General features: G+C 41.2%; 1 protein-coding gene across 9 annotated transcripts; it reads left to right on the top strand.

Annotated features, from left to right (window-relative positions):
* The first annotated feature begins 81 nt into the window (after positions 1 to 81).
* On the top strand, positions 82 to 14154 carry LOC135106583 (coatomer subunit beta'-like). 9 transcript variants are annotated; one of them, XM_064015817.1, is made up of 21 exons: positions 82 to 192; positions 806 to 964; positions 1231 to 1423; positions 1847 to 1995; positions 2338 to 2536; positions 2713 to 2903; positions 3102 to 3301; positions 3695 to 3894; positions 4194 to 4368; positions 4768 to 4858; positions 5036 to 5154; positions 5377 to 5631; positions 5801 to 5988; positions 6201 to 6357; positions 6866 to 7061; positions 7442 to 7568; positions 8043 to 8189; positions 9797 to 10267; positions 11765 to 11983; positions 13098 to 13195; positions 13728 to 14154. In XM_064015817.1, exons 1-21 carry the CDS (start codon positions 190 to 192, stop codon positions 13764 to 13766), a joined length of 3576 nt encoding a protein of 1191 aa, XP_063871887.1. In that variant the 5' UTR covers positions 82 to 189; the 3' UTR covers positions 13767 to 14154. The 9 variants fall into 9 exon arrangements, with proteins under 9 accessions (XP_063871887.1, XP_063871886.1, XP_063871891.1 ...); XM_064015816.1 differs by having other exon boundaries at positions 13095 to 13195; XM_064015821.1 differs by lacking the exon at positions 11765 to 11983 and having other exon boundaries at positions 9797 to 9895.
* Positions 14155 to 14453: the final 299 nt, after the last annotated feature.

The following is a 14453-nucleotide window of genomic DNA, read 5'->3' as shown; positions in this document are numbered from 1 at the left end:
ATTATATAAGGTTATTTCTGTAGTTAAGGAATACTGAAAAGTAGCATGTAAAATAGTTAAATGTCTTTGGTCCCGTGGCAGTAGGTCCGCGCATGCGCCGGTTTGTTGACACGTCGCTCCGGAGGTGTAAGCAGGCCTGGGCGAAGGCAGGAGTTTGGACCAACTAAGTAATCTCCACAATTATTCACCATGGTAAGAATACAAGTGACATCTTTACCTCCCTCACCTCAACTCCTGCCAGCCTGGTGGCTCTGTATGTATGGCTGAGTACAGTACTGTGCATTTCTAACAAGTGTCATGCCCGGCTGTCATATTTCCCAGGTCATGTCAGTAAATATATCTTAGTACTAGCTAGGGTGGTTATTTGAAGTAGCTTGGTGGATTTTTGCGTGTGAATGATAGTTGTAGTCTGTGGCCAGCTCGGGGTGGTTATTTTTCAGGGCTGTATCCTTCCCTCCCGCATCGTCCTGATTGGGGCACGGGTGTGTAGTGGAGGTGGGGAGTGGGGTGTTAACTGCTGACAAAACCATCTCTTAACTGTCAGCTTAACAATCTTTATACTGCAGATGTAACGACCTGACTGCTGCTGTAACAATATTCTGCTTCCTGTCAGGAGTATCTTACCTGTGTTGATTGTGACCAGATCTGTTTTTTTTTTTGAGATTTTTTTTTCTGCTCAAAATATGATGCTTGTTAAAAAACGCGAGTTGGGTAGATTTTTTTGGGGAAAGCCACAGAGGATGCCCCCCACCCCGGAAATACAAATGCCACAATGCAGTATTAATGTATTACTGCATCCACACAGCCACTCCGTCTGGATGTGAAGCGGAAGTTGACGGCAAGATCTGACCGGGTGAAGTCAGTGGATCTACATCCCACTGAGCCATGGATGTTGGCGTCTCTCTACAATGGCAATGTTCATGTGTGGAACATTGAAAGTCAGCAGCTGGTCAAGAGCTTTGAGGTGAGTATACAGAGAGGAAGGGAGCTACTGTGGGGTATTGAGAAATGAATATGTTTGTAGGTATAGGAAATAAGTGTAGGGATTGTGATCTTATAATCTGGCAATAACAGAAGGATAGTAGTCTTGTTCTCATGTGTAAGTAGAAGACCAACAGTTGTGCCCTTGTTGTGTGTGTGTGTGTGTGTGTGTGTGTGCTGCAGTGGACCAGTGATATCTGCACTGCACTCTGATGCTAAACAAGTAATGAACTTTGTTGTGTATTGCAGGTGTGTGACCTGCCTGTGCGAGCCTCCAGGTTTGTGGCACGCAAGAACTGGGTGGTGACGGGCTCAGATGACATGCAGGTGCGTGTGTACAACTACAACACCTTGGAGAGAGTACACCAGTTTGAGGCGCACTCCGACTATGTGAGGTGCATTGCTGTCCATCCCACTCAGCCCTTCATCCTCACCTGCAGCGGTGGGTCACTCGCTCTCTTCTCTGTTTAGAAAGGGTTGATGAATTCTTTTAATAGTCATATAAGTCTATTAATTGATTTATGACATTTGTATATCTCTTTCAACAATGTTCTCAGATACTGCCTGTCATTTGTAAGGGAAGGCAGATTCTAAATATAAATATGCTGGAGCAGGTGGTTTATACGATTTCTGTTTACACAGTGCCAGTGAGTCCCTGTATATTGTGTAAACCAAGAGTTACCAGTGTAAGCAAATGAATGAATAAATATTTTGTCCATGTTGGTATTCCCAGGTGCAGCATTTCTGTTTTCTTGAGTTCACTGCATGTCTGTTGCTGTTGTTCATTGTGTTTCTGGATCTCTTTTTCTCTTGTGAGTTTAGAATGGCAGATCTCCATTTGTGAAACTATGGGATGTGTTTTCAGATGACATGACCATCAAGCTGTGGAACTGGGACAAGAAGTGGAGTTGCCAGCAGGTGTTTGAGGGACACTCTCATTACGTGATGCAGATTGTTATCAACCCCAAGGACAACAACACCTTCGCCTCTGCCTCCCTGGATCGCACTGTCAAGGTAAGTGTGGATTCCTTGTGTCATCAGTGCCCCTCTTGTGATGTTATGTGTAAAGACTCTGTTATCAGGTGCTGTATGTCTGTGTGGGGGCTTTGGTCCTATAGAATTACCAACTGCTGGGGTTGTAAGGCATTGTGTGAATGATGTACCATAATGTGCTGCAAATTCTCTCTTGTTACTCAGAGCTACAGAAATCATTACTGTTTTTCCTCATGGTAACAAGTACACTTGAAATCCTCTTGTTTGGTTTACATTTTCATCCTTTTCTCTTGATCAGTTTTGCATTCTTTCCATACTTACTGGACTCCTTTCCATACTCATGTAACACATGTCTCAATGCAGGTGTGGCAGCTTGGGTCCCCACAGCCCAACTTCACCCTAGAAGGCCATCAGAGGGGAGTGAATTGTGTGGACTACTACCATGGTGGAGACAAGCCATACCTCATCTCAGGGGCAGACGATAGCCTGGTCAAGATCTGGGACTACCAAAACAAGACGTGTGTGCAGACTCTGGAGGGACACTCTCAGAATGTGTCCTCTGGTGTGTATCTATGTCTTTGCTGTTTGATTGAGAGAAATAGTGAATCTTTTGTTCATTTAGTTTTTATGCAGAACTAGATCTTTAAGGTAAATGTTCTTTTTTAATTACTTGAGCAATGGCTGAATTTTAAGAAGGATAAGGCTGACTGATTTGCACCTGTTTTCTTCCAATCCAAGTGTCCTTCCACCCGGAGTTACCAATCATCCTGACCGGCTCTGAAGACTGCACAGTGCGGGTGTGGCACGCCAATACCTACCGCTTGGAGAACACCCTCAACTATGGGCTGGACCGTGTGTGGTGCATCTGTGCCCTTAAGGGATCCAACAATGTCTGTTTTGGCTACGACGAGGGCAGTGTTATGGTTAAGGTAAGGACTGGCAGGGAACAGAAAAGAGAGAGATTTGTATCAGTCGTTGTGTTGAAGCCTTGGGAATGTTCATATGCTACTAGGAACTTTTGTAAGGAAAATTTATTGTGTGATGGTGTTATTTGTGATGAACTCAAAACTTCTTTATTATTAGCTAAGATATATGCACATTACTCACGAAGTCCCGTCTGCCACTAGGTTGGACGTGAAGAGCCTGCGATGTCAATGGACGTGAGTGGAAAGATTGTTTGGGCAAAGCATTCAGAAATCCAGCAGGCCAACCTCAAAGCCATGGGGGAGGCCGAGCACCAGGACGGTGAGCGGCTCCCCCTGGCAGTGAAGGACCTGGGCGCCTGTGATATCTACCCCCAGACCATTGCACACAACCCCAATGGAAGGTAGTGTTGAAAAGACTGAAGCCACTTTTGTGATGCTGATGTTGTTTCCATGGTAGGATTTCAGTATTCAGTTTCTTGCAGTGTACTTGAAGTTGGTTTAGTTTTTATTACTTTATTCTTTGATGCTGAAGAGTGTGGTAAGTGGATATAACAAGGTGTGAGGGTCGTAAAATTGGAGCGAGACGGTATTTGTGTTCCAGGAAGTCATGCATTTCAGCTACGTATTTGGACCTTAGAATGTCACGACTGTGAGAACCCTTTTGTTTTTTGAGCGCATTTGTTTGTTGTCCATGATTACAAATTATCCTTGTAGTTATAGGAATGAAAGTGTTTAAATATTTTTCCCAAATGACAGATTCTCCTTTCCACCCTCACCACCTATCTGCTTGTCAGGTTTGTGGTGGTGTGTGGGGATGGTGAATATATTATCTACACCGCCATGGCTCTGCGTAACAAGGCGTTTGGTCCTGCCCTAGAATTTGTGTGGGCTCTCGACTCCTCAGAGTATGCCATCCGAGAATCTAACTTCAGTGTCAAGCTTTTCAAGAACTTTAAAGAAAAGAAAGCATTCAAACCAGATTTTGGATGTGAAGGTAACTGGCCTTTTAATGTTTTCTCTAAGTATTTGCAAATGTTGAATTTTTGTTCTAGTACATGTAAAATAAAAAAAAATGTATGCCTCCTGTTAGAATGGTGAATGTGCAGGTAGGTGAAATGTATGGATAGGGGGTAAATGAAGACTTGTACTGTGCTCCTCTTGAAGAAATTCCTGGGAACAGGCTTGGGAATAAGGAGCAGAATGGATAGGTAGTCAGACTTAAATTTTTTGGAAATAGGTTCATTTTTGAGGTCACACTTTGCTGATACTACATTGTGTTGCTCCGGTCTTCAGGTATATATGGCGGGTACCTCCTGGGTTGCCGATCCAGCACCACGGGCCTCGCCTTCTACGACTGGGAGACACAGGAGCTGGTGCGTCGCATTGAGATACAGCCCCGCCAGGTGTTCTGGTCTGAGAATGGAGACTACGTCTGCATTGCTACTGACACCAATTATTTCATTCTGAAGTGTGTATTTCATGCCCTCTCTTTAGAAAGCATGACTCACAGGCCTGTATTCTGAAACACTGCTTCATCACCACAGCTACTTTCAGAGGCCACAGATCTACTTTCAAATGCCACAGAGATGACCATCTAGGTTCTCAAGAGTGTTTCTCTTGTTAATACTGTATAAATCTTGTTAATCTGTCACTAGAACTGTAAAAACATCTGTAAAAACCCACATCACTTATTATGTTCACTTTTGAACATAATAGAAGAGTTATAGGATATGGTCCATGCACACTACTCTGTGTGCTGCTGAGGCAACTGATTAAGATTTGTTTGTTTACATATGGGAATGCATTACATTGCCGAGCACTAAATGGCCCTCTTATTTATGACATTTTTGTATGTTTTCCTCAACAGATATAGTGCAGAGGCTGTGGCCAATGCTAGGGAGAAAAAGGAAGGAGTAACAGAAGATGGAATTGAAGATGCATTTGACTTAGTGGGTGAGGTAAGTCTTGGAGAGAGATTGCTAGTGATGTTGCAGATTTATTCAAGTTATAGAACAATAAATGTACTGATTGATATGACAAGAAATATATTATTATGCTACTTCAGGATTTTTGTATGTTGTTTTTAGTTGCTGTTGAAGTGATGGGCCTAGAAAGTAAATCTGTTGTTGTTTCAGGTTCAAGAGGTAGTGAAGACTGGCAAGTGGGTTGGTGATTGCTTCATCTACACAAATTCTGTAAACAGGCTGAATTATTATGTTGGTGGTGAGATTGTGACCATTGCTCACTTAGACAGGTATGGTGAATCTAATACTGATGATTATGAAATTTTGATGAGGTATTTCTATTGTATACTTCAGATTTAAGGCATGTTCACATAAAACTGACTTATTCTTTAGTTGTCTTTGTTTTTAATACTACTACATGTGGAGGAGGGGCTGCATAGAGGAATCCATAAGAGCTGGTATAGAATGCTCCTGTATTTGTCATTTAATAGTATTTTGTACCTCACCTCCAGGACTCTCTACCTCCTTGGCTACATTCCCAAAGAGAACCGGCTCTACCTTGGTGACAAAGAATTGAATGTGGTGTCTTATGAACTCCTTGTCTCTGTGCTGGAGTACCAAACAGCTGTGATGCGCCGTGACTTCAACACCGCAGACCGTGTGCTGCCAACCATCCCCCCCGCCCACCGAACACGTGTGGCTCACTTCTTGGAGAAACAAGGCTTCAAGAAACAGGCTCTTGCGGTGTCCACTGATCCAGAGCACAAGTGAGGCCATTCTCTGAGTGTTTTGATGGTTTAGATTTCTTTGAGATTAGAAAATGGATGATGATGAAATGGTGTAACAAAATATGGAAGGAGAAACTAACTTCATATTTTTAATTTTCACAAGTAACAATGAGTCATACATGCAATTTCTCTCATCTGCTGCTTCCAGATTTGACTTAGCACTGAGTCTTGGGGAGCTGGAAGTTTGCCACCAGCTGGCAGCGGAGGCAGGTTCAGAGCATAAGTGGCGTCTAGTGGCGGATTTAGCACAACAGCGGGGCGACCTGCAGATGGCCCAGACCTGTTTGCTGCGTGCTCATGACTACCCTGGACTGCTTCTGCAAGCAACAGCCACGGGTAGGCCATGTGCTGCCTTTTTTTCCTGAATTTGTGTTGAATTCTTATAAAAAGAGATCAGTATATGATTTGCTTCTCCTTGTGATGTGTAATTCATTTCTTGGATGTATTTACAAATTAAGTGAGATCATTTGGTACTCTGGACAGCAGTTTCCTGTAGCTGATGCCCTGAAATCTTTCTCCTTACTCAAGATAATTCTCTGCTCCTTCAGGTAATGCGTCCTTCATCCGGGAAGTAGGAAAGGAGGCCGAGGGTCAGGGCAGAAACAACGTAGCATTTCTTTCTCATTTCCTTACTGGCAACCTGAAGGAGTGTCTGGAGCTGCTCATCAAGACCAACAGGATTCCTGAGGCAGCATTCTTTGCCAGGTAAGGTGCTATTGAGAGAACTCTAATCTGAGCAATGAAAATGCAGAATTGTGTGTGTGTGTGTGTGTGTGTGTGTTTTACCTGAAGATTAACATTTTTCTATGATGTCAAAATAGTTCACCAGTTTTCTGTTTTTTTTTTTTTTTTTTTTTTTTTTTCATGCATTTCTTATGTCAGATTAGAGTTTACCCAATAGTACTATGGAGGTCTGAAGTGTGTTCTTATCTATTTGAATATTTGTAGGATTGAGTCAGGTTTGTTAGATGATTTAATGCTGCTTTTCATACATTGTCTAAAATGTTTATTTGCAGCACTTAATTTCTTCTGTCATCTTGTTCCATGAGTCAGTTTTGCATTATCCCACCTCATACATTTTACGTTTGCACAATCTCTTCACAGATGAGAACATAGGTATCAGATTTTTCCTAGTTAGCCCAGAGAGTACTGCTTTATGATATGTTAGTTGTTGCTGGTATCCCTAAACACACACCTGACCTTCCACTCACAGAACATACATGCCGAGCGAAATCTCACGTGTGGTGGAAGTCTGGAAGCAGTCAGCAGGAGAGAAGATCGCACAAACCCTGGCCGATCCCTCCCAGTATGACAACCTCTTCCCAGGCATTAAGGAAGCGCTGAAGACACAGCAGTATTTGGAAAAGTCCACCAGACCCATCCCTGCTGCCTCCACCTCCTCTGTGCCGGTGAGGACCTGCTTGTTTCATAACCTCTTAAGACCTATTGTTCTCCCGGACACCTTACAGAAATATATTAACTGCCTTCATATAAAGGAGGGATGTAATTATCTTTTATTACTCTATGGTTTATTTGTGCATTCATTGAGAGCTTTATCAGATGTTTTCTAGTTTAACATGAGCTATACCAAGAAAATATGAAATGGCACTCTCTCTCTCTCTCTCTCTCTCTCTCTCTCTCTCTCTCTCTCTCTCTCTCTCTCTCTCTCTCTCTCTCTCTCTCTCTCTCTCTCTCTCTCTCTCTCTCTCTCTCTCTCTCTCTCTCTCTCTCTCTCTCTCTCTCTCTCACATGTTAACAGTGTAGAGGTAGCACATTTTATATTTTGCAGGGGAACCATGAACGTGATGCCTTGGAGGAGATGCGGGCAGCGGAGGCTGCAGGAAGCTTTGTGTACCAGCCGCCAGAAGGGGAGGACCAGGAGTTTGTGGACGCCCCACAGCAGCCGGAGACAACAGGTGAGGAATCATTGGCAGGGACAGGTCTGGATGCAGGCAATAAGAGCAACCACTTAGCACTCCTTCTGTTTCTAGGGATCCCAAAATGAACATGTTATTTGCAAGACTGCTTATAATTTTTGTAGAATACGTTTCTGTGTAGTGAGTACTGTCCAACCCAGAATGCTTTTTCTTCTCTATTGGACCGAAGGGACTAAGAGAGTTGTGGGGAATGACTGTGAATGTAAAGGTTGTGTGTCTTGTCTTTGCTACTCCACCCCTTTTTTGTGGGGAGACAGCCTTGGTATGTATGTTGTTTTTAATTGCTTATTAATTTTGTGTGTGATCACTAGTGTTACTGATTACCAGTCCACTTTTCTTTGTTTTATGAATCTTATAAAATTTGGCAAAACTTGTGGTACTCAAAAGTGGATAAATGGATGGCATCACTTGATGTGACTGAAAGGTTGTGACAGAAACACTCCCCCCCTGCAGGTGCTTCAGGTATGTTGAAGGAGGAGACATTGTTTTCTATGGCTGCTAGTGAACCTGTCCCTGCTGCCGCCTCCATGCCTCCCACGGCACCCCTGTCAGGTGACTTGCTGATACCCACCCCAGCCGCTGCTGCTCCCTCAGACTTGGGTAGGTCCAAAAAGCTACTTTCTTTATTGAACATGCAATATACTAGGATTGCCATGTGTGTTGTTCATATCTTTTAAATGTTTCATGTATTGTGGTGTGCAGATAGGCCAGTGTCTTTGATTCCAGAGAAACATTATTGATAGATGTGATGAAATTCCACTTGTGAAATAGTTTTCACCGTGTAGAACCCTCTCACAACGATCCCCCTCGATGGAGTTATCAGAACAGGAATAAGATATGATAGTTGGATTTTGTGTTGGTTGCTGCTTGTAAATATTATTTGAATGGGAAGTGACTCATCCTATTCATTATTCATGAAAAGTTTCCTCCACTCCATGCATAACAATACTGGTGTTGGGTGGCTGAGCTTGCGTTGGTGTTTTCATCTCTCCTCACTTAAATATTATACTGGTGTTCTGTTGATTCTATGGGAGTGAGAGGAGGAGATGAATGAGAGGTGAAAGGCAGAAAGCATCTCACAGTTCTGAGTGGGTTTGGTTCAGTCCTTAGATTTCATAAACCATAGATGTCTAACATTATTCACCTTTATGGTAAGTATTTTCTATCATGAATTAATCCCCCAAAGGTTTGCTTTGAATGCTTTACTCGTCTGTAACACAATTGCCTTTCAAATTTGTCATATAATAATCAAGAATAGTTTAGCCTTGATACAACAAATTCTCATATAATTGTCATGTAAGCATCTCATAATCTCAGTCAGCATGTGAAATGTCAAGGCACGGAGGAGAAAGAAATAAGGGGAACTTTAAAGTCATTTGTGAAAGTGACATTGGGTTGATGTATTTTGAGTGCCATGATGAACCAAGTGAAGGGAGCCAACACATGCTTTGTGTGAAGGACTGCAGTCAGTGGAGCCTTGCTAGTGGCAGTTTGTGTCGGTACTGCACTGCCAGCAGATTGCAACATTACAGAAATCAATTGAGTGCCAGTTATATGAGAGTTAACTGTATTAATAGCTTATATATTATATATAGTCTTTTTTTAGTAGTTTCTTTAATTATACTAAATCATGGTATCAAACTTTCATACATCTCAACTAATTAGATATTGGAGAGGTGTCATTTCTAAATTCCCTTGATTTAATTTGACTTGAAAACCCTTACTTTTAGTTTGTGAAGGACCCCAGAGAAGTCTTGGTGAAGATCTTGAAGGGGGATATGAAATAGGTGTCACTTTAGAAGAGGAACTTGAAGATATGTCAGGATGTGAGATTTCTGCAGCTCTTGCTGTTGAGAAAGTTGAAGATGGTCCATTGAAGTCCAAATGTGAGGAAGGTGCATTTGGCCTGGAGAGGAAATGCTCAGAGATTTTATCAGCTGAAGACACTGTAATGGCAGATGAGGCCCATGACTTAGCTATTGGTGACTCTTTAGTATTGGGAGGTGGATCTAGGATGCAGTGCTCAGTTAAGCCAGAAGGTGCCCTCACAGCTGAGAGTGAGGAGAGTGTCATGGTGTCAGTGGGCTTGGACAGTAAGGCAAGCACTGTGTCACTGGTAGAGAGGGATTGTGTCAACGTGTTGGAGTTGAAGGAAGATGAGGAGTTTCTGTTACCACTAAAGAACGATGGGGATGTTTTGTTGCCAGTGAAAGAAGACGAAGAGAATCTGCTGCCAGTGAAGGAAGATGCAGCAAATGTACTGACATTAGAGGAGGATAAAGAAATAATTCAGCCTGGTGCAAAAGGTAAGCTAGCACTTGGAGAAGGTGCTGAAGTCCATTTACCAGATGAGAAAGATGAGAATCTGTTCCCTGTGAGAGAAGATGAAGAAAATTTACTTCCAGTAGATGAAGATGCAGAAATTCCCTTTTCAAGGGGGAAAGAAAAGATGCCAGTAGCAGTGGAGGAAGTGGATGATATTTTGTTGCCAAAGACAACAGATAAGGCACCAAAATCACAGGATGACAGTGTCTCAACTCTGAAAGACAAGGAGGAGGAGGCTGAGCAGCAGCAGACCTCAGAGGCTGCAGCAGTGCCTCACCCCTCAGCCAGTCCACCCCTGGACTGGGATGATGATGGAGCAGAGGGCTGGGACCCAGAGGTGGAAGAGATGATAGGTAACCAAGGCTGGGCTCGGTGAAGGGGTGCACACACTTTGTTTGTTCTTTAGCTGGTGTGTGAGAGTCACCCATTCTGGCAGGCGTGTGGTAGGGCAGCACTGGGCAGCTTGGAACTGTCATGGTAGATTCTGAAGATGACAGTCACTTATTGTGCCAGAGTCATATCTGTTGTTTCTCTTTTTGAACTTGAATATAGCACTCAAAATCTTTCAGGTAAGACTATTCAGGTCACATAATAAGGAACACCTGAGTAAATGAAATGTGCATAATATTGTTGTGTTGTTGTTATATTGTGATAACTCAGATTTCATGTAAAAGATTATGTACAAAGTTCCTCATTCCTGCCCCACAACACAGCTTGTTCAGAATTGTTTATATTTGTAACTAACACATTCTCTTGAAAGTTGTCATTATGTAAGGGTATATAATTTCTCAGGAGGAAAACTTGCATGACTAGATTAATACTCATACATTTGTTTTCCATGTATCCTAAAATGTTATTGAGGTCTTGTTGCATGTTAAAGTATATAATATATGTTGTTCTTCATCTTTTGTACAGTGTATAAACATGTTTTTGCTTGGTAGTTGAAAAGTGCATGGTAAATTGACTGGTATCTTGATTTGGCTTAGTCTCTGTCTCTGGTTTGTCATGGGATCTCTGTCTTTGTATTTCAAATGTGTCTTTCTTGATTTACTTTGCTGTCTGTCTGCCTTTGTGTTTAATTGCTGTCCATTTGTCTGTCTGATTTGTCTGTCTTACTGTCTGTCTGTCTGTATCTGCCCATCTATTTGTCATGATATATATCTATTTTGGTTGGTCTATCTGTATAATTTTCATTCTGTCTGTCTGTGTGTGTGTGTGTGTCTACTTACTATCCTGTATGTTTGTAGCGTTTTAGTGAAATGTAATTATTTTATTCTCACTTAATGGATTATAAATGCTCTTTAACTGTGAACTAGCTTTTCTTCTTTGCCATTGCTTGCATTAAAAAGAACCTTCACTTAAATCAAATCTTTAATGCATCTACTGCAAGGTATGTTTGGTCAAGCATGGGAATGTGAAAAAAAAAAAAAAAAGCTTGGGAGTGAATTGACTTCTATATCTTTTGTGTGGTGGGAGAAAATGTGTCTTGAAGCATGTCCTTTCTTGTCATGTCTTTTTGAATTTCTCTTTTTCTCATTCTGTATTATATCTTGATGTATTGGGCCATGAAATCAGTCTTGCTTCAGATGCCTTCACTGCTGTTATATACATCTGCACACTTCAGTTAAAGAACAAAGAAATTGAAACTGTATTGACTGACAGTGAAGGGTGGTGCCAGCCTGCACCTGCTGCTCTGAGGGCTAGCATCCTTCACTAGATTAGTTACTGTTTATGGATTTCCTTTGGTCACAGTTTTTTAGTAGATTTTGTTATGTTTTAGATGCAAAGCCATGACTGCTGCAAGCACATAGGGAAACATGGGTTGTAATAAGGACATTCTTCCATGCTAGTGCACCGAGACCGTGGTGAGAGTGTGGTGGAGGACACTGCCGGCCAACAAGATGGAAGAGGTGCTCAGAGGAGCTCTTTTAATCCATTTGATATAGACTTTGAAAAGCTATTTTCACCAGGATTAACATTAAAAGTGGCCCTTCCACAAGCAAGCTCTATAGGGATGCTTGGCCCCCTAGTGCCTCAGTCCAGAGGGCCAGGCAGGGGACGTAATCTAGGTAACAAGTCAGATGCTGAGAGCTTTTCCTTGTGTTCCTAACAAAGTAATACCAGTGTGATAATTATTTGGATAATTGAGATTATGTTGTCAAGTGTGCATAATAATTTTGTCCCCCAGTTTGATATTCTTGATATTCTCACAAACATTTGATCTTGCATTCCTGTTTGACTGATGTATTCTTAACTCTTCATTTAGTTTCATACTATTTTTTCTCTCTTTCCCTTTAACCAAAGTTTGAAGCTCTAGAATTCAGACTTCTTGCAAATTTATTTCCTGACTAAGGTTTAGTATTGTTAAAGTGTTCTGAGGTGAAGGGACACAGAATGTTGTAAGAAAATAAGCTAATAATCTACCTAACACTGACTCACTCCAGGTGGCACTACAACACTTGGTGTCACACTGCTCACTAATATATACTAATATGGCTACATTAAGGTATATATAAGTAATTCAACAAATAATATGCTACCATTATTTTGTGTCTGACAGTGTGCTTCTCCCTTTGAATATTTGCAATCAGGCATACATAGAATGGACTCGTGGTTCATGGTACAGGAATCCTTTATTACCAAGTTGCGCATTTGAGGAATTGAGAACACAGCTGTATTATGTCAGTCGTTGTCATTACTGGCTGATGTATTGGATTACAAAGATTTAAACTATAACTGTATATGTAGGCATTATTTGATCCCAAACATGGGTATTACACCATAGGTATTAAAGTTACATTCTTGTGTTAGATGCAGTGCTCCTTTTAACTTGAAATGATGGTGGTGGTAGTACAGTACTGTGTGTCCAAGTTTCATGTACTGCAGGGGATTAGCCACCAAGACCTAAGCATGGTTATCATTAGCAGTGACAGTCATCCATCAGCAGCTTCAAGAAGACTTCACTTAAAGCTTTTATTGCTTATAGGGGTGTTTACTTTTTGTAGTAGGTGTGTGAAGTTCTTGCATCTAGGGTGATTAGTTGACAAAGTTTATATACATAGACAACTAATATTTATTAAATAGGTGTCAAATATGAGATCATGGCTGATCTAATACTGTGCTATATACTATTACTGATAATACATATTAGAAGGTTTATCATTGTCCACCACTTCCCAGCAGGCAGTGCATCCAGGCCCACCATAGACCAGGCGCAGCTGGAGAGGGAGCTGGAGCTAGACATTGAGAAAGTCCGCATTGAAGACAACATTGATCCTAACGTAAGGCGACACCCCATGCTGTGAATTGAGAGTAAGATGCTATAGAATAATCAAAAGGTGCACTTGATTTACAAGATACATAAATGTGTTTGAGTGCCAGTTGGATTGCCTTGAAAGTGATGAATTTATATCTGAAATTGTATAGATACAGTTATAAATATAAATTCTATCCTTCAAGGGGCAGCATATCTCATTACTCTGGCTTTGTGATTCTATGTTACCTCAGTGTAACTTGACCTTGGCTCTGACGTAAATATTAAATACTGTAATTCAGTTTGCAGAGTACAAGTTGAGGCAAGTGATAATTATGGAATTTTATGTTCATACATTTTGTACTTATGAGTTGTAAAGAAAGTACACTTTAATACCTTTGTTTGGAGTTTTGTGAGGGTAAATCTACTTAATTATTTGACCTGAATTAGCATGGGTTACTGAATGGATCAAAATACAACCACAGTGTATGTGGCAGCCAAACTTTGTGTCTTGAGTACTCTTCTGTCATAACCTGTGCCCCATTTACCAATTGTTTCAGGACCTAAACCTGGATGAGGAGGAGTTGTTGGCTGACTAAGGTGCTGCTGTAGAGTTGATTGCTGTGAGATGATCATCAAGTTGACAGCTGCAGTAAATTTGAGTTGTTGTGTAAATAGCAAGGTTATATATGTATGAATGTGGACTCGATAGCTTAGTGTCAAGTTTAAGTGCTTATATCTTTTGCAGGCAAAAATTGAAAAGAAAAATGGTATAAAATTTTTCCAAGTTTTAAAGACCCTAATAGATCAAGAATAGAATCTTAGGTGTGGGAGTATTTATAGTTGTTTTGATCACTTACAGTGGATATATTTTTATGACTAGGAGAGTAGTACAGTTACTGTTTTCTGTTATTAAATTTCTTTACACTTTCATTCCATGTCAGTTTTTTCTTTTTTATTATTACTTGAAAATAAAATATATCAAAATGTTTTCCATTTTCTTTCATGTGAACATTGCTGTGAATGTGTTCTGTAATTGTAGATCTAATTGTAATTGTAATCTAGACAGGATGGAATCAAAAGCTTTTCATCTCATCAACTCCTCTCCTCTACCTGACTGTCTTCAGCCTCTCTCTCACCGCCGCAATGTTGCATATCTAGCTGTCTTCTACCGCTATTTTTATGCTAACTGCTCTTCTGATCTTGCTAACTGCATGCCTCCCCTCCTTCCGCGACCTCGCTGCACAAGACTTTCTTCTTTCTCTCACCCCTATTCTGTCCACCTC

The sequence above is a fragment of the Scylla paramamosain genome, chromosome 13, assembly GCF_035594125.1.
Source record: "Scylla paramamosain isolate STU-SP2022 chromosome 13, ASM3559412v1, whole genome shotgun sequence".
NCBI classification, from domain to species: Eukaryota; Metazoa; Arthropoda; class Malacostraca; order Decapoda; family Portunidae; genus Scylla; species Scylla paramamosain.
This window is presented reverse-complemented; position numbering and strand designations above follow the sequence as displayed.